Source organism: Lonchura striata, chromosome 5, assembly GCF_046129695.1.
Source record: "Lonchura striata isolate bLonStr1 chromosome 5, bLonStr1.mat, whole genome shotgun sequence".
NCBI lineage: Eukaryota > Metazoa > Chordata > Aves > Passeriformes > Estrildidae > Lonchura > Lonchura striata.
Window position 1 is genome coordinate 42,909,299 of NC_134607.1, and position 16,194 is coordinate 42,925,492.

Consider the following 16,194-nt stretch of genomic DNA (forward strand, 5'->3'; position numbering starts at 1 on the left):
TGTATATATATAAAGCAGCAGTTACATGAGCTGACTGTAAATGCATGTGATGGTTTTACTGTGATCTTCTTTAATGTACTGAGAAGATGCTTCTGCTACTTTGGCTTAGAGGTTGTGTATATTACTGAAGATACCAGTGATTGCTTACAACTTTGAGTCTGCCAAGGTTATTGTTACAAGTTTTTGAGGCCTTTAAAAAGCAGACTTAATTTGAAAAAGATAGTTGTATTTCCTTAATTTTGTGGGAGTTTGAGATGCATGTATGGTAGAGAAGGACATTTTCTCTTCAGAAAAGTTTCAAATATGAGATCAGCGCCAGGATGATAAAGACAATAACAGTAACTTTTTTAATTTGAAGAACTATATGTTCTTCAAAGTACTACATCCTCCCCATAACCCTCACATTTCTTTGAGAAGACTGTTCATATTTCTGAATATTGTTTCACTGTAGTGTCTATGATAAGGGAAATCTGTCAGGGTTGTTCTATATCTGAAGAAGCCACTATGTTATATTTCCTAGGTTAGAATTGTTAGTCTGCATTTTTGAGGTTTGTGTTTTTCCTTTTAAGTGGAACAAATCCAAACAAAAATTACTTGGTTGGTGGGACCGTTGTGATCATGTACAGGCTCACTATTTCTGTCTAACACCAGCCCTAAGGTTTGGCCTGGTTATGAAGTCCTTGTCTTTTCTCAGCGCAGGCAGGTTTTAAAAGTAATTTGGTGACACAATCTTAGAACTACCCTACCAAACCCAAGAAGGGAATGTTGCTCTAAAGATAAAATGGTGTTTGACACACTTGGCAAAAGCTGGCATATCACCCAGCTTTTGCTGAGACAAGGCCCACAACTGAGCTTGCTTCAGACTGCAAAGTGCTGGCAGTAAGCACGGGGAGAAAACTGTGCCTTGGCCTGGCACGGGGCTCACTTCCCCAGGAATGACTGGTTGGTTTCCAGTGTCAGCTTTAAAGTAAACTGTAGAGAGTTGCATTTGAAGACCTGGGAGGTTGTCATTGTAAACAACGTCTTCCTGGCTTCTGTTGGATGGAACATGTTGGATTCTTGCACTGTAGGGTCGTATGCAAATACTGTGGTCTAATAACCCAGAACCCTAATGTTGCTTAGTTGTTTGGTCTCTACTTGTATTAGTACCCTGGGCTTCAGACCATACTTAACTTTCAAGATATACTAAGGAGTTTTCAATACAATATCCTGTATAAGCTTGTTTCCTAATGATCTTTTAAAAGCTTGATTTTATTGTAGAGGTCACAGAGGCTGGTAATCAATTTTAGTTCATTAAACACCCTATGTGCTTAAATAGCCAGCAGTTAAAATTCACACTTTCTGAAGAGGAGACCTGAAGGAAATGATTTACTGTGATCTTACATCTAGTTTTAGTGAAATTTTCAAAACTGAAACAGCTGTTAAATGTTATTTAAATAATGTAATATATTTCTTTAAAAATGTGACATAGTATGGAGAGGGGAAAATTTACAAATCTGTGTAAAGTCTGTTGTGTCTTTAGGGACAAAATCTAATGCTGAGCCCGAGTTGCTATTATTTGTACAGTTGGTTTTCACTTTAAACAGATGACTGCTTTTTGAAACTGGGTTGCATGCCAGTAGTTAAAGTACAACCATGTAGGGTACGACAGGGTTTGTAACTAGGGGTTTTCAGAGGTGATGTCATGATGAACTTAAACTCTAGCAACAATGTTAATGTCACCAACAAATGTATTCCGTTTTCTAGCCTTCCTTTCACAATGCCTGAATATGAATTCTGTTTATATTAGTTCTGTTTGAAGGAAAATAATTTGTTAAAAGGAATAAAGGGAAGTTACAACTTTTGTTTTGTTTCTCTGCTGCTTAAAAATACTCACCATATAAACATTTGAGTGTTTACATCAGAGGGGGCAGATGGAGCCATGACGTTTTACTTTGTCATTCATTGCTTTCATTAGCATGCCAAACCACATGGTGATACTTGGTAAAAACTGAAAATAGTCAGAAAGTAACAAGTATTTATTAACTGTAATGCCTGTGCCTTGTAAAATTATGATAAAATTATAAATTGTGGTGTTGCATGGAGATTTCTGTTACCACTATGGGAGATCACATTGCATCATGGATAAAAGTAATGATTTGTTGTAGACCTGTAGCATACAGATTTATAAACAAGGAGTATCTAAGCTTTGGTGCACTATGTCACAAGTTCTGATACAGGTCTGGTCCCCACATCCCATTTTTGTGGTTAGTCACCCTGCTGTAAAATGATTGAGAGGATGGAGCAACTACCTTAGAAAAGACTAAGGAGTTCAAGGCTCCTCACTTTGGAGAGGAGAAAAAGGGGGTGTGTGACTGTGTTTTACAAAATCACAAAAGTGATAGAAAAGCTGAAGGTGAAACTTGGATTTACTAGCTCTTGCCATATTAGGGTTAAAGAGCATTCAATGTTTTTAACAGAAATTATCTTTGGTCTTAATAGAAGATCAGCTTAAAGCAGATGGGAGTACCTCTTCATACTGCAGTGATAAATTTGTGGAGCTTGCCACAGGGGGTGTAGAGACAGGCAGTGTTGGCAGTGCATAGGCACCAGGCCCATAAATGGATGCCTAACAGACTTGGAAGGGACGCGCCCTCTGAATTCCTGCTTCCACACTTGTGGATGCCAGCAGAGAGGCTGCAGAAAAGGCTCACATGCTTGTTCGAAATAGCCTTTGTTTTTGCTGCTGCAGAAGGCAGAATATCAGCCTGGATGCCCTGTACACCTGACCTGGGAGGGTGCCACTTCTCTTGCTCTGTCAGGAGGACACGTTGTGAGCTGGTCTTGAACTCTCTCTGGCTGTCAGGATAATTGTTCAAACTCATGTCAGCCAAACCTGCTTAGAAAAAACAAAATATTTTCCTAAAAAAGAGACTGCTTCCTTGCTCTGGTTGCCACTGTGAGAATTGGATCTCCCTGGCTGCAAAAAGCAAAAGGCATTACAGGAAGATACAGAGATTATTCTGCCCACATCCATCCTGTCAGAAAAGTCCCTCTTTCCCCTGACCCAGAGAGCAATCTCATCTTGTTCAGGAGATGGCAAACATTTCAAGATTCAGCTGTGTGATAAGGTCAATGCTGGGAGATATTTGGATGTTAATGTTTCTTGGCCACCCTGCCCCCAGTTAGTCTTTTTCACACCTTTTTGCCTACTGGTGTCTCTGACTGGCTGTGACCAGTGTCTCTGCTTGGTGAGTCTCAGGGCTTCAGATGAAGGAAGAGCACATATCTGGAGTTTAGGCTTGCCCCAGCATAGAAGGAGAAATTACTGTCACTGGGAAAGCTGCTATGCTCTCAGGAGAGCTAGGATGAGGGAGAAGTAAGATGCTTGTTTCAAAATAATTTAATTGCAAGGTTTCAGTTTCTTTCTTTCCTGTAGGAGTGCTGGCAGGCTGTAGGAAGGACTGTTCTTGCTTGTAGGAGTAACAACTGAGATCAGAATTCCATTTGCTTTGCTTCCTGTATGCTCTGTTTTGCTTTTTTTGTTGTAGGATAGCACTATTACTTAAATCCTTTCTTTAATGTAAATGTAACATATGTGATATATGTGATTGCACTAGCTGTAATTTTTATGACTAAACAAGAACGTCTTTTTTAACACAGATTAGGCTGAATTTCTCATTTTCAAACCTTCAGTGTTTTATTTAAAAAAATATTTCTGGCCACAGTTTACAGCAAGATCATTACATCTTCACTCATCTGACTGAATCATGGTCACAGTATGTGTGGGATTAATGTGAAACATGAGAGCTGATACAGGGACTGATGTGTCTTAATAGATTGCTTGAGTTCCCACAGGTCTCTGGTTCTTCAGATTTCTCATAAAAATGCTTTATGTATGTTCCCAGGATAGGAACAGAAAAGGTTAAACAACCTTTTGTCCGTTATATTTTCCTCTGTCTTTCAAGCTGAGGAGCTTGATTCCTTGTTCCTGAAGAGATGCTAATTTCTTGAAGTTTTGTGAAAATAGCAGGTTGGATGGAAGAGAGAGACCTTCTTGTATCTCTCCATATATAGAAGGCTGCAGTAGCAGTTTGGGGAAGCCAGGCATTTGACTCAAGGCAAGGATCCTGAGGATATAGGCTTCATGGATATGGATTTTTCTTTCTTTGTGAAACTTTTTCTTAGCCTCGTCCCATAGCAGCCTGTAGCTGTTGAGTTTATTAATGCTCTATTACTGCATTCAGGACTAGGGTTGGCAGCAACCGTGAGACTTAGACTTCCATAAAGCCCCTGATGTGATGTGATTCCTTTTTTTGGGGACCACAAGTTGATTTGCAGTTCACTTTAATTGTAATTTGTGCAGTTTAGTTGTGTTTCTTGAGGATCCATGCTGAGCTAGTCTCATCTAGGGCTTTGCACTCAGCATAAATGTTACAAAGAGAGTGCTGCTTGTCTAAACATCTCTGCTACAATAAATGAGATGAGCATGGGGAGTGCAGGCGATAAAGAAAAAAATTTTATGCTCTTTTTATTGTGAGGAACCTCAACTGTGAAGAGGCATTGAATCATGAGCTCTAATGAAAGACCAGCTATTCCCCTTGGGAAAATGAAAGCACTTGCCTCATTTCCCTCTTACTGGCAGCTGTTGCTTAGGAATTTTGTTTGAGAATGAAATACTGCTTCAGTTGACTTGAGAAATGCCTTTAATACAAATGGCTGCCAGTGGTGTGCACTGTAGGTGTCGTTAAGGACAGAGAGATTTTTAAAAAAATTAATAGCTCAGACTAGAAAATTAGTGGTTTAGACCCAAATATATCATCTGCATGAGTTCTGGTGTATTCAGCTGTGTCCTTGAGACTAGTTTTTGTCTTTCCCATCTGTGCTGATCTGAGGAAGTGGTAAGATCACATTAACATCAGGGAGTGGAAGGAGACCAGGAGCTCTGATGAGGAAAACATTTAATTGAGCTGGGAGGAGAAAGGGGTGTTGATGTGGCAGACATTACTGAGAATATAATTTGGTTAAGTGATGGAAGAGAACCTAGCTCAGGTTTTATTCTATACATTTTATTTAATTTTTCAAAAACTAGCATGGAAATGTTTGTGCATTGTTTTATAGAGAAAGATCATTTTTTGAGCACTAGCACTCAGAAGTGATATTGTTAAGCCTGGCAACATCTAAGTCTTGGCTGATGGAAGAAGACACAGTGTGAACTGCTCTGCTGGTTGTGCTCATGCTTCACTCTGCTGCTGTGACATACACAAGGATCTTTGGTTAGGAAACACATCACCAGGCCTGACTTTTCAAGAAAGGCAGTTTCCCAAATCCCTGCACCATTGTGAGGTGTGTGCTGGGCGTCTTGTAGGGAGTCAGAGATAAATCAGCTGCATCTGAACCAGCCTGCAGATGAATCATGCTCCCCTTGTGCCTGAGCTGTGCCCAGTCTCACCTCCAAAATGCTCTTGCTCCTTTGTTTAAAACAGCTGCCTTTGGAGCAATTGCTTTCCCTGAGCAGGTGTGGCTTCAACCATTTGGTGGCCATTTCAAGAGCACGATGTCAGAAGCACATTGTAAACCATGGTAGACATGACTGAAGTACTGCTGTTGTATTGGATGGCTCAAGGTCTTCACAGGAAATAAATTTAACCCCTGAGATAACCAGGTGGAATTTGATCTGTTAGACAGAAGCAGAGTTAGCAGGGGATAGCTTTTCTTTTAGTGGGTCCTGTTATGAAGGACCTGCTATTTCCTGTGGGAAATGAGTTTGTCTAGTCTTCCTCAACCCACCTAAGTATGGTGGTCAAAGAAGACTTACTTATTTTAACTTCTAACATGGCTAGCAAAACTGTATGGCAAAATTTAGGTGCCAGTTTATACTGAGAGCAATTCAGCCCCAGGAAACTTGTGGGGAAGAGTCAGGGGAAAGAAAACCTGTATAACATCTTGTTAGCTTCTCTTTGTATGTTGGCTAAGTATAATTAGGAAAATTAAAAGACACAGGTGCCTCAAATCTGTGTATTCTGCTTAATGACATTCAGTGGGAGCAGCTGACCCAGTGAATCATGGTGGGTGGGCTGAGGTTTTCTTGTTCAATAAACCCAGCGAGCTGTTCCTTTGTTGGCTTTCTGTTGGCAGCAGTCATGTGGGATTTACTGTCTCTGCAGTTTGTGTGACAGCAATGTGATTTTCTGTAAGTCCTGGTGTGGAGCTAGTGAGGAGGCTTTGTTTGCTTGGTTGAAGTTGTACCCTGATGAATTAGTTGGAGTGTTCTGAGCTTTTTGTTTGGTTGCAGGATGGTATCACCAGATCAATTCATGAAGATCTTGGTCTTAAGTTTCCAGTGGCATTGAGTTACTTCCTCTCCTGGGACACATCTTCACTTTTCACTGCCTGTCATCTTGATAGTGAAAGATGGAGGAGTAGGGTGAAAATGATGACTGAAGTAAACAGCATTTCTGCCTATTACGTATTGTGTTTTTATTGAATGATTTTGGGTCCATTTGTTTAATCCAATCCCAGTAGTCCTGTTTGTATTCAGTTCAGAGATTTGCTATGAACTACATGCTGTTGAAATTAATTAAGGCACATGCTTTGGTTGTTTAGAAAAATTGTTGGCAGAATGCTCATTACAAAAGGAGGCAATCCCCGCTTTTGTGTAAACACACAGATGTGCTTCTCGGGGGCTTCATTGAGTTTTGCCAAATTTGTCTGGCCTCTAGTGCTAGTGCAAGAAGGCAGAAATTCCTGTGGTATGCTCAAGTATGGAATTGTGTCTCACTCATGTGAGGGAATGACAGCTGCCCCAATGATGCCTCGTGGCCCACAGCTCTGTAGTGGAGCTGCACCTGGGAAGGCTGACTACAAGAACATCACCAGAGCTGGTCTGTGGGAAATCTGCTGGCTTGAATGCTGGGCTTCGATGCTGTGCTTGGATTTTGCTTGTCATGCCTGCTTTCAATGTGATCCCCAGGATTAGAGTGATCCTGTGGGGTGGTGTCTTTTTTAACCAGATCAAATTTCTGTCATATTGGGAGAACAGTATGAAAACTCTCCTATGTGAAAACAGGAGAAAGTTGCTGTCTATTCATACCTACCAATTCACCAAGGTTTTTTTCCTTGTCCTTTTTTTTTCTTCTTCATAATGCATACAGATAATTTCCTAGATGTCAGCCTTGTGAATTTTGCCCTGTGCCGTTGCCATTAAAGGCAATAGGTTCTTTTTGTCTTTTACAGTTATTAAAAGTAGTTTTTGTGAATTTAAACCTTGAGGGCCATAGAAGTTAATGTGGAGTGGTTGTTTGATTGTTTATTGTTTTTTCTTAAACAAAGGTTGATGTTTCATCATAAGAAAGGTGAGGTTTTTTTCCTCTTTCCTAGTTAGTGTTTTTGCTTAATAATAGCAAATGTTGTGGGTGACTTCAGTAATCATGGTGACAGTTCCAGCAGGGTAGGTACCTGCTTGGACAATCAGAAATTAATAATAAGCATTAAAGCTGAGGTGTCCAGTATTGGAATTTCAGTATCAATATTGTTAGTAGATTGGAGAGGTATGAATTCCACAATGTGCTTGTTGTCTCTGAGGTGAGCCTTGGCTGGAATCCATGTGAAGGAGTTTGTCTGCACTTACACTGACAGTGAACATAGCAAGTTAAAGCTTGGGTTCTTGACATGTGTCATATAGCCATCAGATAGAGGCCTGTAGTCTGTTTCCTGTCCCTTTAGTCACTTTTTTTTGTTTGTGCCTGTTTTGTTTGCCCCCAGATTGAACGCTATAAAGCTGAAAGAGCCTTTGGGGAGATGAAGTGGGCAGTTCAAATTAAGCTGTCTTTCTTTATTATTTGGGGCAATTTGGGGCAGAGGGAAGATGAAAAACAGAAGGGCAAGAAGGTTACATTTCTCTAGGGAGACTAGAGATTTGAATTGTAAAAACATTCAGTAATTTGGTATTTGTAGTATAGTAGGTGGGGTCTGGCAACTGTGCAAAATGCTACACAATCCTAGAATTGTGCTTAAAGAACTAATGGCAGAGTGGTCTTTTACTGGTGTTCTTTTTATGCCTCAGTTTCCTGATCTTGAAATAAAGGTATGTTCTCAATGTTACGCAGGAAATCAGTATCTGAGCCCAGATCAGAATTCAAGGTTTGTGGCTTCAAGTTCTCCATTCAGACCACAACTTTCTTTTTATAGCTATGGGAAAAAGTCTGCCTTCAGCATGTCATTTAGTGAAATGCCATATAGGAGAAGCAAAACTAAGCCTAAAAGAGCTAAAAATAATTTATTTTAAATTAGGAGACAGAAAAAGTTCAGCAGATTCTTTCTGGCAAGTGAAATCTTACAATGCCACAGTAGATGTGCTCATCTTTGGGGTAGTGTCTTGCGAACTGAAGTGCCTGCAAAGTTGTGTGCTGAGTTGTGCTGAGTGGTGTCCAATGGAGTGGGATACAGAACAGGCCACTGCAGTCAGGGAAGCCCTTTCTCAGGATACATTACACTGGAATGTGTTTGTGAAGACAGATGGAATGGCGTCCTGGTTTGTCTGGAGGGTGAATGTGCTCAGGTGTTCTCTGAAAGCATTAAGGTTCTTCAAAGCTTCTCCCTTTTCTAAATGAAGCCTTAAATCATCAAAGCTGAGAGCTGAAACTCTTACATACTATATAAGGCATTTGTGCCAGTGGTAGAAACTGGAGTGTATTTATAACACTGGTTTGCTGCTGCAGGAATACAGATTGGGAACAAATGTTTATTTGGAAAAAATCCAATTCCAGGGTCTTCTTTTACTGCTGCACGTGAAATCCATAGCAACCTTGTAAAAGCAACTGTTGAAACTTTTTACTTGTTCAGTAATACCTATTATCCAAGTAATAGTTAACAAAATTTTTAAGTATTCTTAACAAGATGGCATAGCACTGACATGAGGAAATCAAGCCATAAAATGAGCTGAGCTGTTTTGCATACTACTGCAAAATATTTGAAGGAAAACAGTTGCCAACAAAAGGGCACAGGTGAATTTGGGTGTATTGATTAAACCATCTCCCTTCAGTCCCAGTGTTGTGTTTGATTTGCTTAATGTGTTAATCCTGTCTGTTGCTGCAAAGCTAATTACTGTTATGTTGTGCCTCTGTGGAATAATTACCATTTGGACTAAGAATGTTTGTGTCCATAATCATAATTTGTTTTTTGTTGAGTTTTAAAACTGCTGTCTTGTTTTTGAAGGATGTTCAGAAGGAGAGAGAACCTCATGTTTATCTCAGTAAAGAAGAAGTTAAAGAGAAGATACAAAGCTATAATTCATCTGTCACTGATAAATTAAAGATGACCTTGGTAAGTTATGCATAGAATTCCTGTAATTTTTAATGTTAAGTTGTAACTTTGTAGTGCATTGTGACTTGTTTTATTCTCAGCATGTTACATATAAAACTCTCTCTGTTTAAATTATTTTCTAAGAGACCTTTCCTTAGACTGGCAAGTCAATTCTCATGTCTGAAATGCTTTTTATCCCTGTAGCTCTTTTACATGGATCAAACCAAAGTGCTGTAAAAACAAACTGATGTAATTTGAAATGTGTTTAAGGTAAACTGTAAGCTCACACTAAGGTGTACATTTGTCAGAATTTTCTTACAAATTCTGAAAACACTCAAATGGTAAAAATGAAAGGTATATTTTTCTTGTTTCTGCAGATAAATTTTTGTCAGATTTCTTTGATAAGGGTGCTCAAGCAGTGATAAAAGTTAAAACATGAAATATTTATTATAGGATACTTACCTTTCAGAGTAGTCATACATGTTTTCAGCATGAAGAGACTTTCTTCCCCCAAAAACCATATATAATACATAAGACTTCTCATTTCCAAGGATTGTGAACCAGGTCTAACATTCAGTTCAGTCTACTCAAGACCATACTAACAAAATTCACGTCTATCTCCTTAGCAAGCTGTTACTCAGTTGCTCTGCTGTCCAGATTTTCTAATACATATTCATGTGGGTGTATATGGAAATTTTGAAATTCCTTATATCCTAAACCATATAAGTATGACTGTGTAATAAAAAGATCTTTGTTATTTGTTTACATGTGGATCAGGACTTAGTATGGCTAAAACCACATCGTCAAAATTTTTCTAGCTCAGTAAGGTTTGTTTTACTTCACTATTTTATCTTTCAAAAGCAACTGAAATAAACAATATCAGATGTTAACTGGATTGGCATTTATTTTGGGGTTTTGCCTGTTTTTTGGGGGGGGGTTGTTTTGGTTTTTTTGTTGTTTTTTGGGAGTTCTTTGCATATTTTGGTTGGGTTTTTTGATTGATTTGGAGTTTTTTGTTTTGTTTTATTTGTTTGTGGTTTTTTTGTTAGGGTTTTTTTCAACACGATTTGACCATCTAAATGCCTCAGACTAAGTTGACAAAGACTGCTAAAATGTGGGAGACAGTTTCTGTGTTTCTGCATTAAATCTGTTGATGAATATGCGTGTTAGTGATCTTTTTCTCTTCATAGTTCTCTCATAAAGTGAAAACTCATTTCTGGTATGTTGTACCTTTTGCTTGATTAGGTCGTAATATACTTAGAATTCAACAGTTATTATTAAGAAAAAATTAATACTTTGTAGTTATTAATAAGAAAAATTAATATTGAGAAGGTATTCCAGAAAGAATGACTGAATTACCAAAACAAATTACCTTTCCTGTGAGATGTCATGTATTGCAGTGGTATTTAAATAGTGTTCACTGTGAGCATTTTCATGTAGCTGCTCCACTGTTGTGTCACAGGTGGTCATTGCTGATGATTTTAACAGTTCAAGCCTTTCTTTCATTGCAGAACGCGAATGGGATTTACACTGGCTTCATCAAAGTGCAGATGGAGCTATGCAGACCCATCACTGTGCAGTCCTCCCAGAGCCAGGGGAGGTACACTCCCAGCAATCGGGAAACTGCGTTTTACTTGCCGGACGGCTGCGTGAACACCCTCCACATCAGCAGCACCAACACTGTTCGGGAAGTTATCGAGGCCTTGCTCAAGAAGTTCTTTGTGGCTGACAACCCTGCTAAGTTTGCACTTTATAAACGCTGTCACAAGGAAGATCAAGGTATAAGCTGAGCTTTTGGTGTTTTGGTAGTGGAAGGGTTTGGGGAGGGAGTTTTGCTATAGTAATACTTGAAGTGAGCAAGGTGGAAGAACTCAGATAAATGGTGGTGACAATCTTCCTACCTGGTCTTCTTTTCCATATGTAAAGTAGCGTGGTAAGACAGTAAAAGGCTGGGGGTATTTCAGGATAATTCATCCAAGACAAAGTCACCTGCTCAAACATTACATAGCTCTCCTATGCTTTGCAGTCCATTTTATTTTATGCCCTTATCAGGTCCTAAATTTTAGCTGGCCTGCTATACTGCAGAGTTGTGAGATTAAGTTACAGGATGGGTTTTTAAAAAGATAAGCCATGGTGTCTGTGATGCATGAGGTACTGGAACTGGCAGTCTGCTCTTGAGGTGACGACCACGGGCACGTGTGTTGTGCTCACATGTTAGTGCATGTGGCTGTCCCTGGGCACTGGCTATTGTTAGGAGTTTGTTTTAAGTTGTGATGGAAATACCAGAAGATGGAAAAGGGGTTTTTTAGGGAAAGGTGCATGCTGTGTTCTTGCACTTAAAATCTGCCTTCCTTCCATAGACATTGAGAGCAGTTTCAGTAGTTCAGATGTTTCTGGCTGTCAGGCAAGCAGAGTTGTCATTTAGACTTTGTGTATGAAATTTTAAGTGGAGAAGGTACCAGAACAGTGATACACAGCTCTGATGTCATAAATGCTTAGATAGAGCAACAGACTTGTGTGTTGTATTTTTTTCTTGTGAGTTATTTTTCCCCCCTGCCCTGCATGTGTGGGAATCCAGAGCTTCCCTCTGGCTGCCCTGGAAGACCTGGGACCCTGGCAGGGGGTCAGGAACCCCCCTGTACAGAGCCCCGAGGGACATTATCTCTGATCTCTGTCCATGGAAAAGAGTTTTCAATCTTACAGGATGAATTACAAGCTCTGAGTGTTTGATATGAGTAATAATTAAGTGTGGCATGGGTGCAAAAGTAAAATTTTAAGTTTCTAGATTAGGGGTTCAAAGGGGACAAGATGGAGGAATTGGGTGTGTCTTGTCCTTTTTCTCATTCATGCCCTCCATATTTCACTGTAGTGCTGGCATTTTTCTATTGGTTTAGGCTGGGGACACACTGTTCAATGTAGGTGACAGATATTGGCACATTATTGTAAATATAGCACACGTAGTTTCTGGTATTTAATGTTTGTAACATCCCACTGAGGGCAGAGCCCCACACGCTGCCCTGCAGGACAGACCTGCGGCAGGGCAGCAGAACATGTTAGAGATAAGCAAAAATAAACAAGCTTGAAACCAGCAGACGAATTATGGCTTCTTCTTTGGCAACGGGGCAGAAAGACAGAGACTTTCTACAATCTCAGAATCACCAATACCACAGATTCTGACATACATGCACTGTGTTGACTGGAGGCCATTTCATTCCTGTGCAAACGCAGTGTTGCACTGTCACCATCAGTCACCTGCTCAACTCCTCCCTGAAACTCACTGCTCAAAACCAGTATGTAGACTGATAGATAAACAGTGTGTAAATTTTGGCTGCACATGCATCTTTCTGAAATTGTTTTAGCATTAGCTAGCATTAGTCATTCCAAATGTTTGAAACATTGTTGTTAAGATGATAATTACTGTGGTTTCCTTCTCCTGCAGTTTATACCTGCAAGCTGTCAGACAGAGAACATCCCCTCTACCTGCGCTTGGTGGCAGGCCCCAAAACAGAAATGCTCAGTTTTGTTCTACGTGAGCATGAAACTGGAGAAGCCATGGTATGTCGCACCCTCCTGGGTCAGTGTTGGTGTAACTTCATGGATGAGTGGCCTTCTGTTTGAGCTGTGCTGACTGGGCAGATCATTTTTTGGAAGCAGACATTTTTCCCCTGTTAATTTCCTTTGTGCCTTATGTAAACATTTCATTTGTGGTTAGACTGACCTGTTGTTACCTGCAGAAGAAAAAAGCTATTTAAAAGAGTAAAATATTTTCAGATGCCCTAAGATTTACAAGGAAGGTGCCTGATACTGTTTCAGTTGGAAATTGTCTACAATGTCTGAGGTTTAATTTGGAAATACTGTATATATAAAAGATTTGTGAATTTTCTGTTGCACTCATCCATTCTTTGCTCTCTTTGTCTTTCCAGTGGGAAGCTTTTAGTATTCCTGAACTGCAAAACTTCTTGCGCATACTGGACAAAGAGGAAAATGACCAGCTGCAGATCTTGAAGAACCGCTATGCAGCTTACAGGGGCAAACTTGAAGAAGCCCTTCGTGGGGTGCTGAAACCTGGTTAAAAAGGGGCCAAAGGACACTCAGGAAAACGCTCACTACCAAATGTCAATAGAGCATGCCAAACCCAACGTACAAAGAGCAGCAGAGAGTAGTTTTCTTTATTCAGAAGACTGTTTCATGATGCCAGGGTAGACTTAGTTCCATAAGCCAGGTCACTTAGCATCTTGCACCCACAAGTAAGGGATTCTGCATGTTTGTACATCAGTTTGCAACCCTCTGTGTGCCTAGAGAATTTCCCAAGTTATCTTGGTGCAAGCTGTGAAACTGTAAGCAATTTCCTAGGATGCTATGAAATAATACCTTTTTTTTTCTCCTTTGCTTAATCTTTACAAGTAAGGATGTGCAAATTGATAGGTTAAAAAAATTATTAAAGCCATTTGGGTGAGAATTAGAGCACTATCTTAGAGATGAAATTGATTTGCACTACCTTTCTGTTTTTGAATAGTTACTGTATAATTTGTTAGAGAGCTGTTATAGATGGAAAGCTTATGAGATCCTGTGTTTTGTACTGTGAAATTGTGGAAAGGTTTTAAGTGGTCTTTGAAGAAAGTAAAAAGAAGGTTGAAAAGAAGGTAAGAGCTGGGGAGAAGAACTCTAATAGCTGTCAGGAGGCTTTCAATGAAATTAGTATTTACACAGAGGAAAGTTGAAATACTAATTCTGCAAGGTTAAAGTTTTTGTATGTTTTAATATTGTGAATAAGTTTTATGGTTTTTAACTGTGTAAATCCACACTGGAAAAGAAATAAAGATAATAGAAATAGTGGGAAGGAACGAGAAGCAAAAGCTAAGTAAAAATGGAAATGGAGCTGCACATACTGGTCCCTTTTGGAGAAGCTGATTCTATAAAGGCATAGTCAGGGTTTGAAAAGTGTGGCAAACCTAAAAAGCTGCTTACTTGAATTCTGAAAAGTGGTCCATGTCTCAGATAACTCTGTGAGAAATACCTGTCTACAAGGGTGCAGGCATAACATACAACTACAGATGCATTTAATCTTTATTGTAAGGCAGGTCTTCCTCTGGCCCAGTGATCCATTTTTAGGCTGGATAATCTTGAATTACCATATCTGACAGACAGAAATAGCTTCCTCTGCTTCTTTCTCTGTTAAAAGCTCAGTCCAGCAAAGAAAGTAGAATTTCTTACATTTCCAGCCCAGCAGAACGTTAACATTTATTGTCTGTTTTGGTGACTGAGCTTAGTACCTCTTGTTTTGAATAATTTAAAAAGGTTTTTTCTTTATGGTTTTTAAACTCTTAATTGAAAAACTGATTACCAAATTCTGCAGACTGCTGATTTACTTGATTTAAAAGTAGAAAAAATGTAGCAAGAAAGCTTTTTACTTTAGTGTAAATATAGTTGTTGTTCTTTCAGAGTTATTTATCTAAGAAAAAATAAAAAAAGCATGTTCAAAAGAAACCAAAGAAGTGGGTGTGCAATAGAAGCATGGAAGCAGGAGGCAGATTTGAGTGACTGATACTGTAGTCATTATCATGCCAGAGAGGAAGTGAGTTATGTACGGGAGGGTCGGTGAGTGGAGGAGTGCTAAGGATTGAAGAGCAGCAGAAGTTGTGCTGGGGATTTTTCCCCTCTGTTCTTAATGTGTTCGTTTTAAATTCCCAAGGAATGGTTAAAACTTTGGTGACATCTAATGGATACTGTGTGAAACTCCAAGATGCTTCTGTTCTTCCCCTTAATTTTATTTAATTGTGCCTTTGTTTCCTTTCCTTAGTAAGATTCTTTTTAAAACGCTTCACAAGGATTTTAGGTAAAAAGAATTTGTGAGCTTATGAGACAATCATAATGTTTTAAAGAGTTAAAAGAAATTAAGAGTAGGACTAACTATAAAATATATCTAAGGCATATCTTGCTTGTTTTTGTAATTTCACATGTTACATTGTAGTGCATGTGTGAGTTAGTAACATTATCCTCAAGTGAGACACTTTATAATGGTTCAGGGAATGCTTTTGAGTTTTGTTACAATTTGTTTTTCTAGGAATGCAGCAGCGTGTTGGTGGGTATTCTGTTAACATCTTAAGTTATGTTTCTGCCCATAGCTATGTAATCATTGCATAATTGCTGTCAATATTGAACCATTTGTTGCTCAGATTTAAACACTGTTTGAGTTTTAAAGTTGAGTATAAAAATATGTGAATTTTGGTTTTACTTGAACTAAACTATCAATCTTTTTAAGTAGGCACATCTTCATTTACTTTAGCCAGAAACCTCAATCAGTGTTGTATGCACTATGAGTCTTGATTTGGGGTGAAGGGGAAGGGGGTGGGGGACCAAAATAAACTTTTATTTTAATTTTGTCTTAGTCCACAGTTAATTAAGATGTCATGTGTGGAGTTAATTTTCTTTTTTGTTCTACACACTGGCAGTTACAGCAGCTTTAATTTAAAATAAATGGTCATGCCTGGTCAGTTTTATCTTTTTTTAATTTTAGCATCAAATTGAACTGTCAAAGCTTTTGTTGCAAAACTGTTTTCTTGTCATTATATGATGGTACCAGAATGACTAAATGATGAGGGAGGGGGAATGCAGGGAAACATTAAAATGTATGTCTTTAAATACAAACATTTAAACTATTTATAATTTTAACAAGCTTAGTTTTATTTTTGTAGGGAAGTTTTTATTCCCCTTAAAGTTATTACTGAAATGGCAGAAAAAGTGATGGTTCCATTATTAAAGCTGAAGTTGGCAATACTTGGTTACGTGACATGTGTTTGTTTTTCCTTTGCCTGGCGATGTGTTGTGATGGTTTTGAGGCCAAGTGGATTTCTGTGTAAAGTAGCAGTGAGTCCTGTGGGCAGGATTCACACAGCTGGCCTTTAGCCTAAA

The 16,194-nt window shown here is 39.0% G+C and overlaps 1 protein-coding gene across 2 annotated transcripts in view; it reads left to right on the forward strand.

Moving 5' to 3' along the window:
• The window catches only part of RASSF3 (Ras association domain family member 3), a 92,052-nt gene extending 75,980 nt beyond the window's left edge, over positions 1-16,072 (forward strand). For both annotated transcript variants that reach the window (XM_021547443.3, XM_021547442.2), the window contains 4 exons: positions 9,196-9,303; positions 10,794-11,061; positions 12,722-12,837; positions 13,206-16,072. In XM_021547443.3, coding sequence (XP_021403118.2) covers positions 9,196-9,303; positions 10,794-11,061; positions 12,722-12,837; positions 13,206-13,355 — 642 coding nt within the window. In that variant the 3' untranslated portion in view covers positions 13,356-16,072. The remainder of the gene's footprint in view (positions 1-9,195; positions 9,304-10,793; positions 11,062-12,721; positions 12,838-13,205) is intronic.
• The last annotated feature ends 122 nt before the right edge of the window (positions 16,073-16,194 follow it).